At 38.5% G+C, this 16,699-nt stretch overlaps 1 protein-coding gene across 1 annotated transcript in view; it reads right to left on the bottom strand.

Annotated features, from left to right (window-relative positions):
- PTPRN (protein tyrosine phosphatase receptor type N) overlaps positions 1 to 16,699 on the bottom strand; it is a 339,294-nt gene that overhangs the window by 224,314 nt on the left and 98,281 nt on the right. The window contains exons 9-10 of the mRNA XM_053698177.1: positions 1,746 to 2,065; positions 646 to 732 (exon numbers count right to left, since the gene is read on the bottom strand). Of these exons, the coding sequence (XP_053554152.1) occupies positions 646 to 732; positions 1,746 to 2,065 (407 nt within the window). The remainder of the gene's footprint in view (positions 1 to 645; positions 733 to 1,745; positions 2,066 to 16,699) is intronic.

Raw genomic sequence — 16,699 nt, 5'->3', positions numbered from 1 at the left:
GCAATGGCATCTCCAGTCTTTCCTATTAAAAAGTTATCACAGTTTTAGAGCTATGGGTTTAGTAAGACGATTATCTACCATGTCTGTGCTATTGTATGCCTTTAATTAAACCTCAGTCATCATTTCTATGGGGAAAAAAAATCCAAAATATAAAACAAAATGTTGAGACAGCACAAGCCACTCTTTTATTAGCTGATTTATGAGACTGCAACTTTGCCTTTAAGGAACTTATGTACATAGCTATGGAAGCATCAGTTTGTAGTTTGCAACAAGTCATGTTAATCTGAAAAGTGTTTACACATCCGAGACAGAGAAAAAAATTTAAGTTATGTAATATTATTATTTAAATTGTATGTGGTCTTACAATGCCATCTGTATGTGTTTCTTAAATACTCATATTCTATAAGGCTTTGTTCTTTCTTAAAATTCTGGGTTAGAAGGTATGACAAGTCAGAAAAGCATTTAGGTACATGGACACATGTATTTCATTAAAAGAAAGAACATATTTCTTTTCTTTTTTTCTTTTCAATTTTTGCTGCTGCTGTAAATTGTTGTATCAAATAATATAGGATATAATAAATTGTCTATGCACGTAACATTTTTTAACATTTTAATCTATTTTTTGGGAATGTTTCCCCTCCTCACCTGTTGTTGATGAAGCTGGCAGTGGACAGATGGACACGCTCGGCCAGAGTTTCCAGCAGCCGAGCCCCATTTAGCAGGCTCAGTGGCCTAAAGAGAAAGGTAGAGTAGTGGAGGTCAGCCCAGGGCTGCGGAGCATCTCAAGACACTGGTCTGCGATTCTATGTTCCTTTAATGGAAATATGTGTCCGTTTCCCTGAGTGCAGTTCTGGGGATATGATTTTGTTTATATATATATATTTTTCTCACCATATAGCATTCTCATCTCATAGGAAGTTGGATTCATGTTTTTTCTTTTTGTTTTTTTCCTTTTTTAAATTATGAAATTGCTGTCCTGTTCAGTTCTCTTATATTGTGCCCCTTCTCATAGAAAATGTTTTAGAGGCTTTCGTATAAAAAGGTTGTGACTTTTTCTAATGTCGTCATTTGCTCTCTTAACCAGGCATTTTTATTAAAACATATCTGAGACTACTCTTTTAGCATAATATTTAGCACTAATTGAGGGTCATTATTCTAAAATAATTTTTTCCCTTATTTAACCTGTTCTGCATAATTTTCCCACTGTGTACTTGGCTCATTAATCATACTATGCGTGTGCTTGGGGGCGCATATTCACTTGTGTGTGCGCAAACAGTTTTGCTCCACATAGCATTTAAGAAACAAAATACATTTCTAGGTCGTTAAATTAGTAGCATGGCAGCGAGCCAACCCCTCACTGTAAGTGATTCTTTATCCAAGAATAAATTAAATATTTTTTATTTCAAATGAGTAAATATATGTTATCAGAATGATTACTTGCATGGCCAGAAATATACATAAGTGCCAACTGTCATTTATATTATACGGTTTGTGGAGAAATACACACTATAACATGGCAAGTAATGATTAGATCTTTTGCTTGAGAAAAGAAAGTTGGCATCGGTTTGTGATGTGAGTGGACAGTGTAAAAAGTTCCTCACAGATGAAGAGAGCTTTATTTATGTAAGCGCACAGGTTTCTAACCTCAACAGATATGTATGTATACCGCGCATGAAGAAACAGTGTGTCACTAACCAACCTGCACATCAACAGGACGCTTAGAGAACATAAATGCTTGTGCTCACGTTTGGTTTGTCATAATGTATCCATATTCCTCTGTTACTTGTGGAACATCAATCATCAGTCCCCCTTCTGGATAACTCTTCTTATCTAGAAGTCTCTGTTCCTGGCCCTCATTGATGGGTCCTCTCAAATTGTCAGGCTCCTCTCCCCTTGTCTGTGTATCAGGTTTAGTCAGCATGTTGATGGTGGCAGAGGTGGACCTTACTGATCCTGTCTTGTCCAGCTCTGCATTTGTTGCAGTGGGAAAAGAGGAAGGTGACATCTCAGGAGGAGGGAACTGTGGCTCTGCTACAGCCATGTGCTGCATCTCCCCTTCTGTGATCTTTAAAAGAGACATTTGTTAAAGGAACTGGATGTGGCTATAATATTCACAATGCATATAAATAAGTGCATAAAAAACAGTGTTTTCATTAATGAATGCACATATACGTATTCTTAGTCATTTTTTATTTTAATAATGCTCCCACTGATTGGTTAAATAAGTTATTGTTGCGCCAATCAAGTTAAAGGAGCATTGTAGTGAAACTCTCATTTAATTAGACTCAATAGAATGAGAGCTTTATGTACTTAAAGGGATACTAAACCCAATTTTTTTCTTTCATGATTCAGATACAGCATTAAGCAACTTTCTAATTTACACCTATTATCAATTTTTTTCCGTTCTCTTGGTATCTTTATTTGAAAAAGGTGGAAAATACGCTTAGCAGAAGTCCTATTTTTGGTTTAGAACCCTGGATAGCACTGCTGATTGGTGGGTACATTTAGCCACCAATCAGCAAGAGGAACCTAGGTACTGAACCACAAATGGGCCGGCTCCTAAGCTTTAATTCCTACTTTTCAAATAAAGATACCAAGACAACGAAGAAAAATTGATTATTGAAGTAAATGAGAAAGTTGCTTAAAATTGCATGCTGTATCTGAATCATGAAAGAATACATTTGGGTTTAGTATCCCTTTAAGTAATGCATACCTTGTATTTTATATATTTAGCAATGTAGTTAGTAACAGGAATTGAAACAAACACATTTTAAATGATTATTCTTAGCTGTACTACTGTGTAGCAGAGCTTAAGATAGCAGAAGCTGACCAGGGACATTCCTGTGTATTTGAAAAGTTATCATGGTTATAAGAATAAAAAGCTCTTTACACCCCCAGAAGTTGCTGATCTGTCTTGTAATTTGTGTGTTTGCAAGATAGTCTCAAAATATGAGGAAACAATTTAATTAAAAATAGATCATTATTTCAGATAAAACTGATATAAGTTAAACTGCACTAACAGCATTGAAGTTTGATTAATATTTGCTTCAAATAGAGAGCTTTAACCAATACTACGTCTCCATGTTAAACCTTACAGTCCCAACAGATAATCTGGATTCTGTGTTAATTTACTTCCTGCTGAATCTAAGTGGGCACATCGTACAACCTATAGTTTAAGCAGATACTGTTGTAGCACAGTGTGGCAGCTGGTAAACGTTATAATCCTAATTTTAAAGCATTTCTGACAAGGGTAATATATGTGTGCAGGTTTTTAGAAAACAAACTGCGCTACTGATATAGAGAAAAATATTAGCTGGCTCAAATATCCCTTTAATTGTATCAGTGCAACTTGCTGTAATATCCAATACACCAAACTAGTTAGAACCGTAATACATTCATGTTTAGTAGAAAAAGGTTTTTTATCCCCATTGTTGGGTGTATGCTGAGATGAGCAATGTGTATCCCTTAAGATATAAATACAAGAATCACTCAGATTAGACGGCCTTTGGTGAAAACAGCAGATAAAACCATTAAAACTAAAATCTTTGTGTGCCAAACATTTTACTTTGGCAGAAATTTACTGTTGTGTCCATAACAGCCTTTTTAAATCAAAGCCTATGACCGCTTTAAAGTACATTTTAACACCTTAATTCATCTTATACTTAGCTGAGGTTGATCTGAGTGAGTGCAAGTATTTATAGCTTTGGGGATTATTATGCTACTAGGCAATAAGCCTGCCCAGAGGGCAATCTATTTTTAAAAAAATACAAACCCCAAAGCTAAAATTACAAAAAATAAAAAATGTAAAATTATAGAAAAAAATAAACAAAGCTATCCAAAATAAAAAATGTAAACCTAAACTAATACCCTATAAAAATAACCCCCCCCCCAAATAAAAACACCACCTAATCTAATACTGAACTACCAATAACCCTTAAAAGGGCTTTTGCAGGGCATTGCCCTAAGTTAAACAGCGCTTTTACCTAAAAAAATTACCAATTATCCCCTAACAGTAAAAACACCCACCCAACCAACCCCCCCAAAATAAAAAAAAAACAAGTCTAAAAAAACCTAAGCTACCCATGGCCCCTAAAGTGGCATTTGTATGGACATTGCCCTTAAAAGGGCATTCAGATCTTTTACAGCCCAGAAAAACCCTAAGCTAAAAAAAAGCCACCCCAAAAAAAAAAAAAAAAACTAAGTCTAACCCCCAAATAGGTACTCACCATTCCTGAAGTCCGGCGGAGAAGGTCTTCTTCCAGGCGGTGAAGTCTTTTTGGAGGCGGCGACATCTTCTTCCAAGTAGGACTTAGGGGCCGAATTATCATGTCCGCTGCACATCGATAAATGCCGACAGCATACGATCTCGGCATTTATCATTGCACCAGCAGTTCTTCTAAACTGCTGGTGCAATGCGGTCTCCTGCAGATTCTCCGTCAATTGGCCGCTTGCAGGAGGTGTCAAATGACCCGATCGTATTCGATCGGGTTGATTTCTGGCGATGTCTGTCCGCTGCTTCAGAGCAGGCAGACAGGTTATGAAGCAGCGGTCTTGATAAATATGCCTCTAAGTCTGTATTTCTGAATGGAAATATAATAATGTCCTGTTCTTCCTTAGAGAGTGATTTATTAAAAATTTATCATTTTCAAAAAAAGACTACACTTGTGGTTCTAAGTTGGTATCAGTGTCTCTCTTTCGATAATACATTGCTTTAGATAAAACTCATTATTTCTGTAAATTTAGGTATTGCCTTATCTTTCCACTTGTTGAAGATCAGGCTCCTTATGCACAATTTAAAAGAGTTAATACGTTTATTATTGGGCAAGTCTATTTTATAAGAGGAGAGGAGGACTATGTTGTGCTTGGAAAAAGTAAAAGGAGATATCTTTAGGACCGTATTGATCCAGTATTCTAACTTTAGCCACAGCTGTTTTATCTTAGGGCATTCCCACGGCGTATGGATTAAATCAGCTCCTAGTAATTGAAATTTAAGGCATTTATTAAAATCTAAATTGTACCACTTACAGTTATATGAAAAAGTTTAGGCACCCCTGACAATTTCCATGATTTTCATTTATAAATAATTGGGTGTTTGGATCAGCAATTTCATTTTGATCTATCAAATAACTGAAGGACACAGTAATATTTCAGTAGTGAAAACATAATTTATGCTTACCTGATAAATTTATTTCTCTTGTAGTGTATCCAGTCCACGGATCATCCATTACTTATGGGATATATTCTCCTTCCCAACAGGAAGTTGCAAGAGTCCACCCACAGCAAAGCTGCTATATAGCTCCTCCCCTAACTGCCATTACCAGTCATTCGACCGAAAACATGCAGAGAAAGGAAAACCATAGGGTGCAGTGGTGACTGTAGTTTAATGGAAAAATTACCTGCCTTAAAGTGACAGGGCGGGCCGTGGACTGGATACACTACAAGAGAAATAAATTTATCAGGTAAGCATAAATTATGTTTTCTCTTGTTAAGTGTATCCAGTCCACGGATCATCCATTACTTATGGGATACCAATACCAAAGCTAAAGTACACGGATGATGGGAGGGACAAGGCAGGTACTTAAACGGAAGTTACCACTGCCTGTAAAAAACCCTTTCTCCCAAAAATAGCCTCCGAAGAAGCAAGGTATCAAATTTGTTAAATTTGAAAAAGTATGAAACGCAGACCAAGACTCCATCTTGTAATCTGTTCAACAGAAGCCACATTTAAAAAAGGCCCAAGTGAAAACCACAGCTCTAGTAGAATGAGCTGTAATCCCTTCAGGAGGCTGCTGTCCAGCAGTCTCATAAGCTAAATGAATTATGCTTTTTAACCAAAAAGACAGAGAGGTTGCTGAAGTCCTTTGACCTCTCCTCTGTCCAGAATAGACAACAAACAAGGTGAATGTTTGATGAAAATCTGTAGTAGCTTGTAAGTAAAACTTTAAAACACGAACCACGTCCAAATTGTGTAATAGACGTTCCTTCTTTGAAGAAGGATTAGGATACAAGAATGGAACAACAATCTCTTGAGTGATATTCTTGTTAGATACCACCTTAGGTAAAAACCCAGGTTGGTACACAGGACTACCTTATCCGTACGGAGAACCAGATAAGGAGAATCACATTGCAACGCAGATAACTCGGAGACTCTATGAGCCGAGGAAATAGCTACCAAAAAGGAACTTTCCAAGATAGAAGTTTGATATCTATGGAATGAAAAGGTTCAAATGGAACTCCTTGAAGAACCTTAAGAACCAGCTTTAAGCTCCATGGCGGAGCAACATTTTTAACCACAGGCTTGGTTCTAACCAAAGCCTGACCAAATGCCTGAACGTCTAGAATACCTGCCAGACGCTTGTGCAAAAGAATAGACAGAGTAGAAATCTGTCCTTTTAAAGAACTAGCTGACAACCCTTTTCTCAAAATCATCTTGGAGAAAAGATAATATCCTGGGAATCCAGACTTTACTCCATGAGTAACCCTTGGATTCATAACAATAAGATATTTACACCATATCTTATGTTAAATTTTCCTAGAGACAGGCTTTTATGCCTGTATTAAGGTATCAATTACTGACTCGGAGAAGCCATGCTTTGATAACATCAAGTGTTCTGTCTCCAGGCAGTCCATCTCAGATTAGTTATATTTAGATGGTTGAAAAGACCCTGAGGTAGAGGGTCCTGTCTCAGAAGCAGAGACCGTGGTGGAAAGGATGACATGTCCACCAGTTCTGCATACCAGGTCCTGCGTGGCCACGCAGGCGCTGTCAAAAGCACCAAAGCACTCTCCTGCTTGATCTTGTGCAAACCCCTCCGGAGGGAATTCCCACTCCCCCGGATGAAAAGACTGACGACTTAGAAAATCTGCCTCCCAGTTCTCAACACCTGGGATAGGGATAGCTTTTAGACAAGAGTGAGTCTCTGTCCAGTAGGGAACTTCTGTTCCCCCTTGATGGTTGATGTAAGCCACAGTCGTGATATTGTCCGACTGAAATATGATGTACCTCAGAGTTGCTAACTGAGGCCAAGTCTGAAGAGCATGGAATATCGCTCCCAGTTCCAGAATATTCATTAGAAGGAGGGTCTCCTCCTGAGTCCACTATCCCTGAGCCTTCAGGGAGTTCCAGACTGTATCCCAACCTAAAAGGCTGGCATCTGTTGTAACAATTGTCCCATCTGACCTGCGGAAGGTCATACCCTTGGACAGATGGACCCGAGATAGTCACCAGAGAAGAGAATCTCTGGTTTCTTGGTCCGGATTTAACAGGAGAACAAATCTGTGTAATCCCCGTTCCTCTGGCTGAGCATGCATAGTTGCAGTGGTCTGAAATGTAGGCGTGCAAACGGTACTATGTCCCTTGCCGCTACCATTAAGCCGATTACATTCATGTACTGAGCCACCAAAGGGCGCGGATGGAATGAAGAACACGGCAGAAATTTAGAAACTTTGACAACCTGGACTCCGTCAGGTAAATTTTAATTTCTACAAAATCTATCAGAATCCCTAGGAGGGAAACGCTTGATATTGGGGATAGAGAACTCTTTCCTTGTTCACTTTCCACCCATGCGATCTCAGAAATGCCAGTACTACGTCCGTATGAGACTTGGCAACTTGGATGTTTGACGCCTGTATCAGGATGTCGTCTAAATAAGGGGCCACTTCTATGCCCCGCAGCCTAAGGACCGCCAAAGTGACCCCAGAACCTCCATAAAGATTCTAGGGGCTGTAGTTAACCCAAAGGAAAGAGCTACAAACTGGTAATGCCTGTCTAGAAAGGCAAACCTGAAAAACCGATGGTGATCTTTATGCATCGTAATGTGAGGATAAGCATCCTTCAAATCCATTGTAGTCCTCTATTGACTCTCCTGGATCATAGTTAAGATGGTACGAATAGTTTCCATCTTAAATGATAGAATTCTAAAGAATTTGTTTAAGATCTTTTAGATCCAAAATAGGTCTGAAGGTTTCCTTTCCTTGGGAACCACAAACCGATTTGAGGAAAACTGTGTCCCTGTTCCTCTATTGGAACTGAATGGGTCACGTACACAATGCAAGAATGTCTCTTTCTTTATCTGGTTTGCAGATAAATGTGAAAGGCAAAAACTCCCCTTTTTTGGGGGGGAAAGCTTTGAAATCCAGAAGATATCTCTGGGGTATAATTTCCAATGCCCAGGGATCCTGGGCATCTCTTGCCCACGCCTGGGCGAAGAATGAAGTCTGCCCCCTATAGGATCCGTTACCAGATAGGGGTCCGTTCCTCATGCTGTTTTAGAGGCAGCAGCAGGCTCCTTGACCTGCTTATCTTTGTTCCAGGTCCGGTTGTCTCCAGACCGCCTTGGACTGAGCAAAAGTTCCCTCTTATTTTTCCTTAGAGGAAGTTGATGCCACACCTGCCTTGAATTTTCGAAAGGCACGAAAATTAGGCCTTTTTTGTCCCTTGATTTGGACCTGTCCTGAGGAAGGGCATGATCTTTTCCTCCAGTGATATAAGTAATAATCTCCTTCAAACTAGGCCTGAATAGGGTCTGCCCCTTGAAGGGAAGTTAAGTAGCTTATTTATTAAAGTCACGACAGCTGACCATGATATAAGCCATAGCGCTCTGCGCGCCAGTATAGTAAAAAACAGAATTCTTAGCCGTTAGTCTAGTCAAAGGAACAAAGGCATCAGAAAACAAAGGAATTGGCTAGCTTAAGTGCTCTAAGCTTGTCAAATATATTCATCCAATGGAGCCTGTAAAGCCTCATCAAGAGACTCAAACCAGAACGCCGCAGCAGCAGTGACAGGAGCAATGCGTGCAAGGGGCTGCAGGATAAAACCTTGTTGAATAAACATTTTTTATCCATTGGATCTAAAAAAGCACAACAGTCCTCGCCAGAGGTAGTGGTACGCTTAGCTAGAGTAGAAACTCTTCTCTCCACCTTAGGAACTGTCTGCCATAAGTCCCGTGTGGTGGCAACTATTAGAAAACATTCTTCTAAAAAATAGGAGGGGAAGAGAACGGCACACCTGGTCTATCCCATTCCTTATGAAAAATTTTAGTAAACCTCTTTAGGTATTGGAAAAACATAAGTACACACCGGCACTGCATATTATTTATCCAGTCTACACAATTTCTCTGGCACTGCGATTGTACACATTCATTCAGAGCAGCTAAAGCCTCCCTGAGCAACAAGTGGAGGTTCTCAAGCATAAATTTTAAATGTAGAAATATCAGAATCAGGTTAAATCATCTTCCCTGAGTCACAAATATCACCCACAGACTAAGCATATTGTGAGGTAGTATCAGACATGGTTCTTAAAGCGTCTGTATGCTCTGTATCTACCCCCAGAGCTGTTTTGCTTTCCTTTAATTTCAGGTAGTCTGACTAATACTGCTGCCAGTGTATTATACACAACCTTTGCCATGTCTTGTAAAATAAACGCTATGGGCGCCATTGATATACTTGGCGCCATTTGAGCGTGAGTCCCTGGAGCGGGAGTCAAAGGGTCTGACACGTGGGGAGAGTTAGTCGGCATAACTTCCCCCTCGACAGAATCCTCTGGTAAAATAAACGCTATGGGTGCCCTTGATGTACTTGGCGCCATTTGAGCGTGAGTCCCTAAAGCGGGAGTCAAAGGGTCTGACACGTGGGGAGAGTTAGTCGGCATAACTTCCCCCTCGACAGAATCCTCTGGTGATAATGTTTTTAAATACAAAAAATGATCTTTATTGTTTAACATGAAATCAGTACATCTGGTACACATTCTAAAATGGGGTTCCACCATGGCTTTAAACATAATAAACACAGAGCCTCCTCTATGTTAGACATGTTAGAACTAATAAAGAGACTAGTAAGCTTGGAAAACACTTTAAATCAAGTTAACAAGCAAATATAATAAACGTTACTGTGCCTTTAAGAGAAACAAATTTTGTCAAAATTTGAAAAACAGTGAAAAAAGGCAGTAAATCAAACGAAATTTTTACAGTACATGTAATAAGTTAACAGAGCATTGCACCCACTTGCAAATGGATGATTAACCCCTTAATGCAAAAAACAGATTAAAAAAAAAACAACATTTTTTTAAACAGACACAACAAAACTGCCACAGCTGAGCTGTGGATTACCTTCCCTATAACTGTTTCTATGCAAAATTTAAGCCAGCCATGTGGAAAAATTAGGCCCCAATAAGTTTTATCACCAAACATATGTTAAAAAACGATTAAACATGCCAGCAAACGTTTTAAAACACATTCTTATAAGAGTATGTATGTCTATTAATAAGCCTGATCCAGTCGCTATCACTGCATTTAAGGCTTTACTTACATTACTTCGGTATCAGCAGTATTTTCTTAGTCAATTCCATTCCTTAGAAAAATATATTACTGCACATACCTTAGCATATATCTCTATCAATCAGCCTGGTACCAGTCGCTTTCACTGCATTTAAAGGCTGTACTTACATTACTTCGGTATCAGCAGTATTTTCTTAGTCAATTCCATTCCTTAGAAAAATATTTTACTGCACATACCTTATTTGCAGGAAAACCTGCACGCCATTCCCCCTCTGCAGTACCTTACTCCTCAGAATGTGTGAGAACAGCAACTGGATCTTAGTTACGTCTGCTAAGATCATAGAAAAAACGCAGGCAGATTCTTCTTCCAAATACTGCCTGAGATAAACAGCACACTCCGGTGCCATTTAAAAATAACAAACTTTTGATTGAAGAAATAAACTAAGTATAAAAAACCACAGACTCTCACGACCTCCTATCTATGTTGAGACTTGCAAGAGAATGACTGGTAATGGCAGTTAGGGGAGGAGCTATATAGCAGCTTTGCTGTGGGTGGACTCTTGCAACTTCCTGTTGGGAAGGAGAATATATCCCATAAGTAATGGATGATCCGTGGACTGGATACACTTAACAAGAGAAATGAGGGTTATTGGATTAACAGAAAATGTGCAATATGCATCAAATGAAATTAGGCAGGTGCATAAATTTGGGCACCCCAACAGAAATATTGTATCAATATTTAGTAGAGCCTCCTTTAGCAGAAATAACAGCCCCTAGACACTTCCTATAGCCTGTAATGAGTGTCTGGATTCTGGATGAAGGTATTTTGGACCATTCCTCCTTGCAAAACATCTCCAGTTCAGTTAGGTTTGATGGTTGCCGAGCATGGACAGCCTGCTTCAAATCAACCCACAAATTTTCAATGATATTCAGGTCTGGAGACTGGGATGGCCATTCCAGAACATTATACTTGTTCCTCTGCATAAATGCTAGAGTAGATTTTAATAAGTGTTTTGGGTCGTTGTCTTGTTGAAATATCCAGCCCCGGCGTAACTTCAACTTTCTGACTGATTCCTCAACATTATTCTCAAGTATCTGCTGATATTGAGTGGAATCCATGCGACCCTTAACTTTAACAAGATTCCCAGTACCAACACTGGCCACACAGCCCCACAGCACGATGAAACATCCACCAAATTTTACTGTGGGTAGCAAGTGTTTGTCTTGGAACGCTATGTTCTTTTGCCGCCATGCATAACGCCCCTTGTTATGACCAAATAACTCAATCTTTGTTTCATCAGTCCACAGCACCTTCTTCCAAAATGAAGCTGGCTTGTCAAAATGTGCGTTTGCATACCTCAAGCGACTCTTTTTGTGGCGTGTGTGCAGAAAGGGCTTATTCCGCATCACTCTCCCATACAGCTTCTCCTTGTGCAAAGTGCGCTGAATTGTTGGACGATGCACAGTGACACCATCTGCAGCAAGATGATGTTGTAGGTCTTTGGAGGTGGTGTGTGGGCTGTTTTTGACCGTTCTCACCATCCTTTGTCTTTGCCTCTCCGATATTTTACTTGGCCTGCCACTTCTGGCCTTAACAAGAACTGTGCTTGTGGTCTTCCATTTCCTCACTATGTTCCTCACAGTGGACACTGACAGCTTAAATCTCTGCAATAGCTTTTTGTAGCCTTCCCCTAAACCATAATGTTGAACAATCTTTGTTTTCAGGTCATTTGAGAGTTTTGAGGCCCCATGTTGTCACTCTTCAGAGGAGAGTCAAAGAGAACAATAACTTGCAATTGGCCACCTTAAATACCTTTTCTCATGATTGAATGCACCTGTCTATGAAGTTTAAGGCTTAATGGGCTCACCAAACCAATTGTGTGTTCCAATTAATCAGTGCTAGGTAGTTACAGGTATTCAAATCAACAAAATGACAAGGGTGCCCAAATTTATGCACCTGTCTAATTTCGTTTTGATGCATATTGCACATTTTCTGTTAATCCAATAAACCTAATTTCACTACTGAAATATTACTGTGTCCTTCAGTTATTTGATAGATAAAAATGAAATTGCTGATCCAAACACCCAATTATTTATAAATGAAAATCGGGGAAATTGTCAGGGGTGCCTAAACTTTTGCATATAACTGTATATCCCTTATGCGGAGTGTAATGGGTCATGTACAAAAGTTTAAGATGTGATTCGCTCCAGGAAGCCGATAATGTAGTTTCACCCTATTTATAGAATGCTTTATGTCGTGAGTATGGAGATTTCCAATTAGAGGTTGCCACTTATACAAACACCAAAAACTAAATTACTGCGCTAACCGTCTGTACCGTTATTGTTAAAAAATAAATATTATAAAAATTATAAAAAATTCCTATACAAATATATTAGTGATTAAAATTCTTATTTCATGTGTGAGTGTTAACAATAATTTCTTTGTATACACAATTAATACTTTGTATACACAGTTGATTAATAGTATCCTATGCCCACTCAGAAAATACTTAATAAAATTTGAAATTAATTAAAATACAGCTCGACATAGATACTTACTTCATGGCTCAAGGAGTATGGTAAAAATCTAGTAGAGTAAGAACAAGATGCAGAGGGTCTCAAAGAAAATTTTATACAGGGATAGATATAACGGCGGCCTGGGAGTGCCCAACCTCCTGTGCTATAAGCAAGTGACCATGTTAACTAGAATCATAGACTGGTGTAAACATTCAGATAATAAGGAATGGGTAAAGCTAGAACATAACCTAACTAATACAATTAGCCTGGGCAGCCTTTGTTGGCTCAATAAACCACAAAGGATTCTCGGTAGTTCACCCCCAAGCATAGTAGTAGAAACATTTGATGTATGGGACTCAATATTAAAAAACAAAAAAGATATCTCATCTATTCCAGCCCCCTTAACTCCTTTACTAACAAACACTGAATCCCCGATAGGACACAACAAGACAGGGGAAGAAACCATGAACATACATTGCTGTGTGCCGATATACTCAAGCTTAGATAATGGTAGACTACTGACCAGAAAAGAAATGACAGACAAAAATATTCTTGAAGGCCAGAACTGGTATGAATATTTACAATTATCACATTATATTAATCACAACAAGAAAAAAATAGACTTCCTCAGGCCACTCACCCCATTTGAATCAATATGCTACTCTTCAGGTACATCGAAAAAGGGTTATCACAATCATATAAATTATTAGTAGCGATGCATTCAAAACAATTGCCCGCATACACTAAAGCATGGGAGAGGGAGCTACAGGGGTCCTTAACACCAAGCGAGTGGCAGACGATTTTTCAGCAAATGGGAAAAGCCCCATCTTCCATGAATGCCACAGAGACTAATATGAAATTGCTTACCAGATGGTACTTAACTCCCAAAATATTGTCTGGTATTTATCCAAGTGCTAGCAACCTATGCTGGAGGGGATGTGGACAAGAGGGAAATTTGTCACATATATGGTGGAGCTGTCCCTTAATAAAAATATACTGGACCGATATACAATCAGAAATAGGGAAGATAATAACAATCCAATTGGAATGTAATCCGTTCATGCTCTTGCTAAATAAGGTACCTAAAATAAAATGCAAACTGAGAGCAATGCTACTATACATTATGTTAAACTGTGCTAGGCAGTTGATCCCTAGGCTCTGGAAAAGTACAAGGATACCTAATGTGCAAGAGTGGAGGGAACAGGTGTCTAGGGTGTTATTATTGGAAAAATATCACTATCAGCAAACTAATCGCATTGACGATTACCACTCTATGGTGTTTTTGTGGGAAGAGTATCTGGGGACAATTTAGGAGTATTCTGAACAGCATAACTACTTCAGACATTAATATAAAGACGAGGGAGAGAGGAATGAAATAGATAGAGAAAAGTAGCGCAGCAGCAACTCAATACAATTTAATCTAATTAAACAATTTTGATTTGATCTAAGCTAGGTCACTGAGCCCTAGCTTGGTTGTTTAAAACTTAGACTGTTATAATATGGATAAAGGGAAACAAATAGCTCTGTTATCACTATGAGATCATGACTATGTGATACTGCTGATTGTATTTCAATTATTGTTGTACGGATTTCCTTTTCCAACTCTGTTAACATGTTATAAAATCAATAAAAACTTAAATAATAAAAAAAAAAACTAGTAGAGTAGTAAGTGCAATTATTTGTATTGCTCACAATAAATTGTGTTAGATTCACCTTGAGTCGTGGATGCGCTCTGTGTTCTATCATTCCAGAGGTTGCCACTTATTGAAAATATAAGTTAAATTTTCATCTCCTCTAAGTCCCAATAACAATCTATACCAGGGAGAGATAGAGGAAAGGCCATGCAGAATTAATTTAATCCCGGAATCTAATTTTGCCCAGGCCCAGTTCCGCCCATGTAGGGTAGTGATATTAAGGATATAGTGTCTTATCTGAAGATAGGCAAAGAAATCCTTATTATCTAAGAGATGCTGTTCTTTCAGATAAGAAAAAGATTTGACAATATTTAAACTAAAGTCTACAAATTGTACTAACTTGAAAAGCCCAAACAAGCCCATTTTTTGAATACCTTTAAATGTAAATTCCTGGGGTAAATTCAGGGTTCCCTGTGGTAATCTGATAATCAGAAATGGCATAATTAAGACCCATTTTTGCACATATATTATGCCAGGCTAGCAGTAAATTGTATATCGAGGTTAGATTTTTAACTGATCTAGGAATATTTTTAAGATTACAGTGAAGAATGGCTATAGGTGAATAAGGGTATAATACATTTTCTTCAAGTTCTAACTGAAAAAAATTGTTTGAATTCCCAAGCCATCCTGCAACAAGTTTCAGCAAAAAAAATAAGCTATATAGTTCCAGATCTGGAAGTGCCAAACCGCCATGTTCTTTTCCCAAGAATAATCTTTTCAAGGCAATTTTAGGGCTTTTCCCTTGCCATATAAAATATGATAGTGATGAATAAAAATTGCGGAGATCTTTATAGGAATGTTCTGAATTACATAAAGAATCCTAGGGAAAGAGATCATTTTAAAGATGGCAACCCTTCCTGAGATGTTTAGCGGCAAATTATGCCACTGGTGCAGATCTTCTTTGACCTTAGAGAGTATTTTTGTAATATTTAAGGTATACCAGGTACACAGATCTTGCAAAATGTTAATACCAAGATAAGTAAATGAACGTGTTGCAACTTTAAATGGTGTAGATACTATAGAGAGATGCTGTTCCTTGAGCTAGAAAATAACTGATTTTGATGTACTTACTTTATAACCAGAAAAAGAACTAAAAATGTAAATCTCTTGTAAAAGTTGCGGAATGTTCCTCGAAAGATTAGAAATATAAATTAAAAGATCGTCCGCATAAAGGGCAACCTTAATTTCTTTTTTACAAATCTTAATACCTTCAATTCTCTGGTGGATAGCTATGGCTAAAGATTCTATGGCTATAATAAATAGGAGAGGGCAGCCCTGTCTAGTCCCTTGTTTTAGAGTTATGTTCTCTGTCAGTTGACCATTAATTAACAAAGTGACAAAGTGGTTTTAGAGGTGTGATAAATATTTTTCACAAAGTGAAAAAAAAAGCCCATGCAAACCAAATCTTTTCAAAGAAAAGAATATGTGATCGTGCTGCACCGAGTCGAACGCCTTCTCTGCATCCAGTGAAACAACAGCCATGTCCTCATACCTTTTAAATGATGCAGTAGACATAGCTTACTTTGACAGACAGTAATCTATTGTAAGAAATAATTCTCTTATCTTAGTAGAAGCATTTCTGCCTTTAAGAAAACCAACCTGATCATTATGAATTATGTGGTTTAAAGGGCTCTGGAGTCTGTTGGCAAAAATAGTAGTTAAGATTTTGTAATCAGAATTTAATAGGGCTATTGGCCTGTAGGAACCCATTACAAGAGGATTTTTACCTTTCTTTAAGATCAAAGTGGGCCAGGATGCAGAGAAGGCGTCCGAACATGGTGATTTATTTATAAAGTAATGATTAAAAAGATTTTTAAGATATAGGAATATTAAGTTTCAACATTTTATGTTCATTGGGAAGTAAATCTGGTCCCAGGTTTTATGTAAAGATATGGGGGCACATTTATCAAAGTGCAAGCGGTCATGAAACGATGTAGCGTATCATGTCCGCAGCACAACGATAAATGCCGACAGCATACGCTGTCAGCATTTATCATTGCACAAGCAGTTCACCAGGACTGCTTGTGCAATACCGCCCCTGCAGATTCGCAGCCAATTGGCTGCTAGCAAGGGGTGTTAATCAACCCGATCATATTAGATTGGGTTGATTTCTGTCCGCTGCCTCAGAGCAGGCGGACAAGTTATGGAGCAGCGGTCTTTAGACTGCTGCTTCATAACTTCTGTTTCCGACGAGCCTTCAGGGGGGCAAGGGGC

Source organism: Bombina bombina, chromosome 1 (genome assembly GCF_027579735.1).
Source record: "Bombina bombina isolate aBomBom1 chromosome 1, aBomBom1.pri, whole genome shotgun sequence".
Classification (NCBI taxonomy): Eukaryota; Metazoa; Chordata; class Amphibia; order Anura; family Bombinatoridae; genus Bombina; species Bombina bombina.
This window is presented reverse-complemented; position numbering and strand designations above follow the sequence as displayed.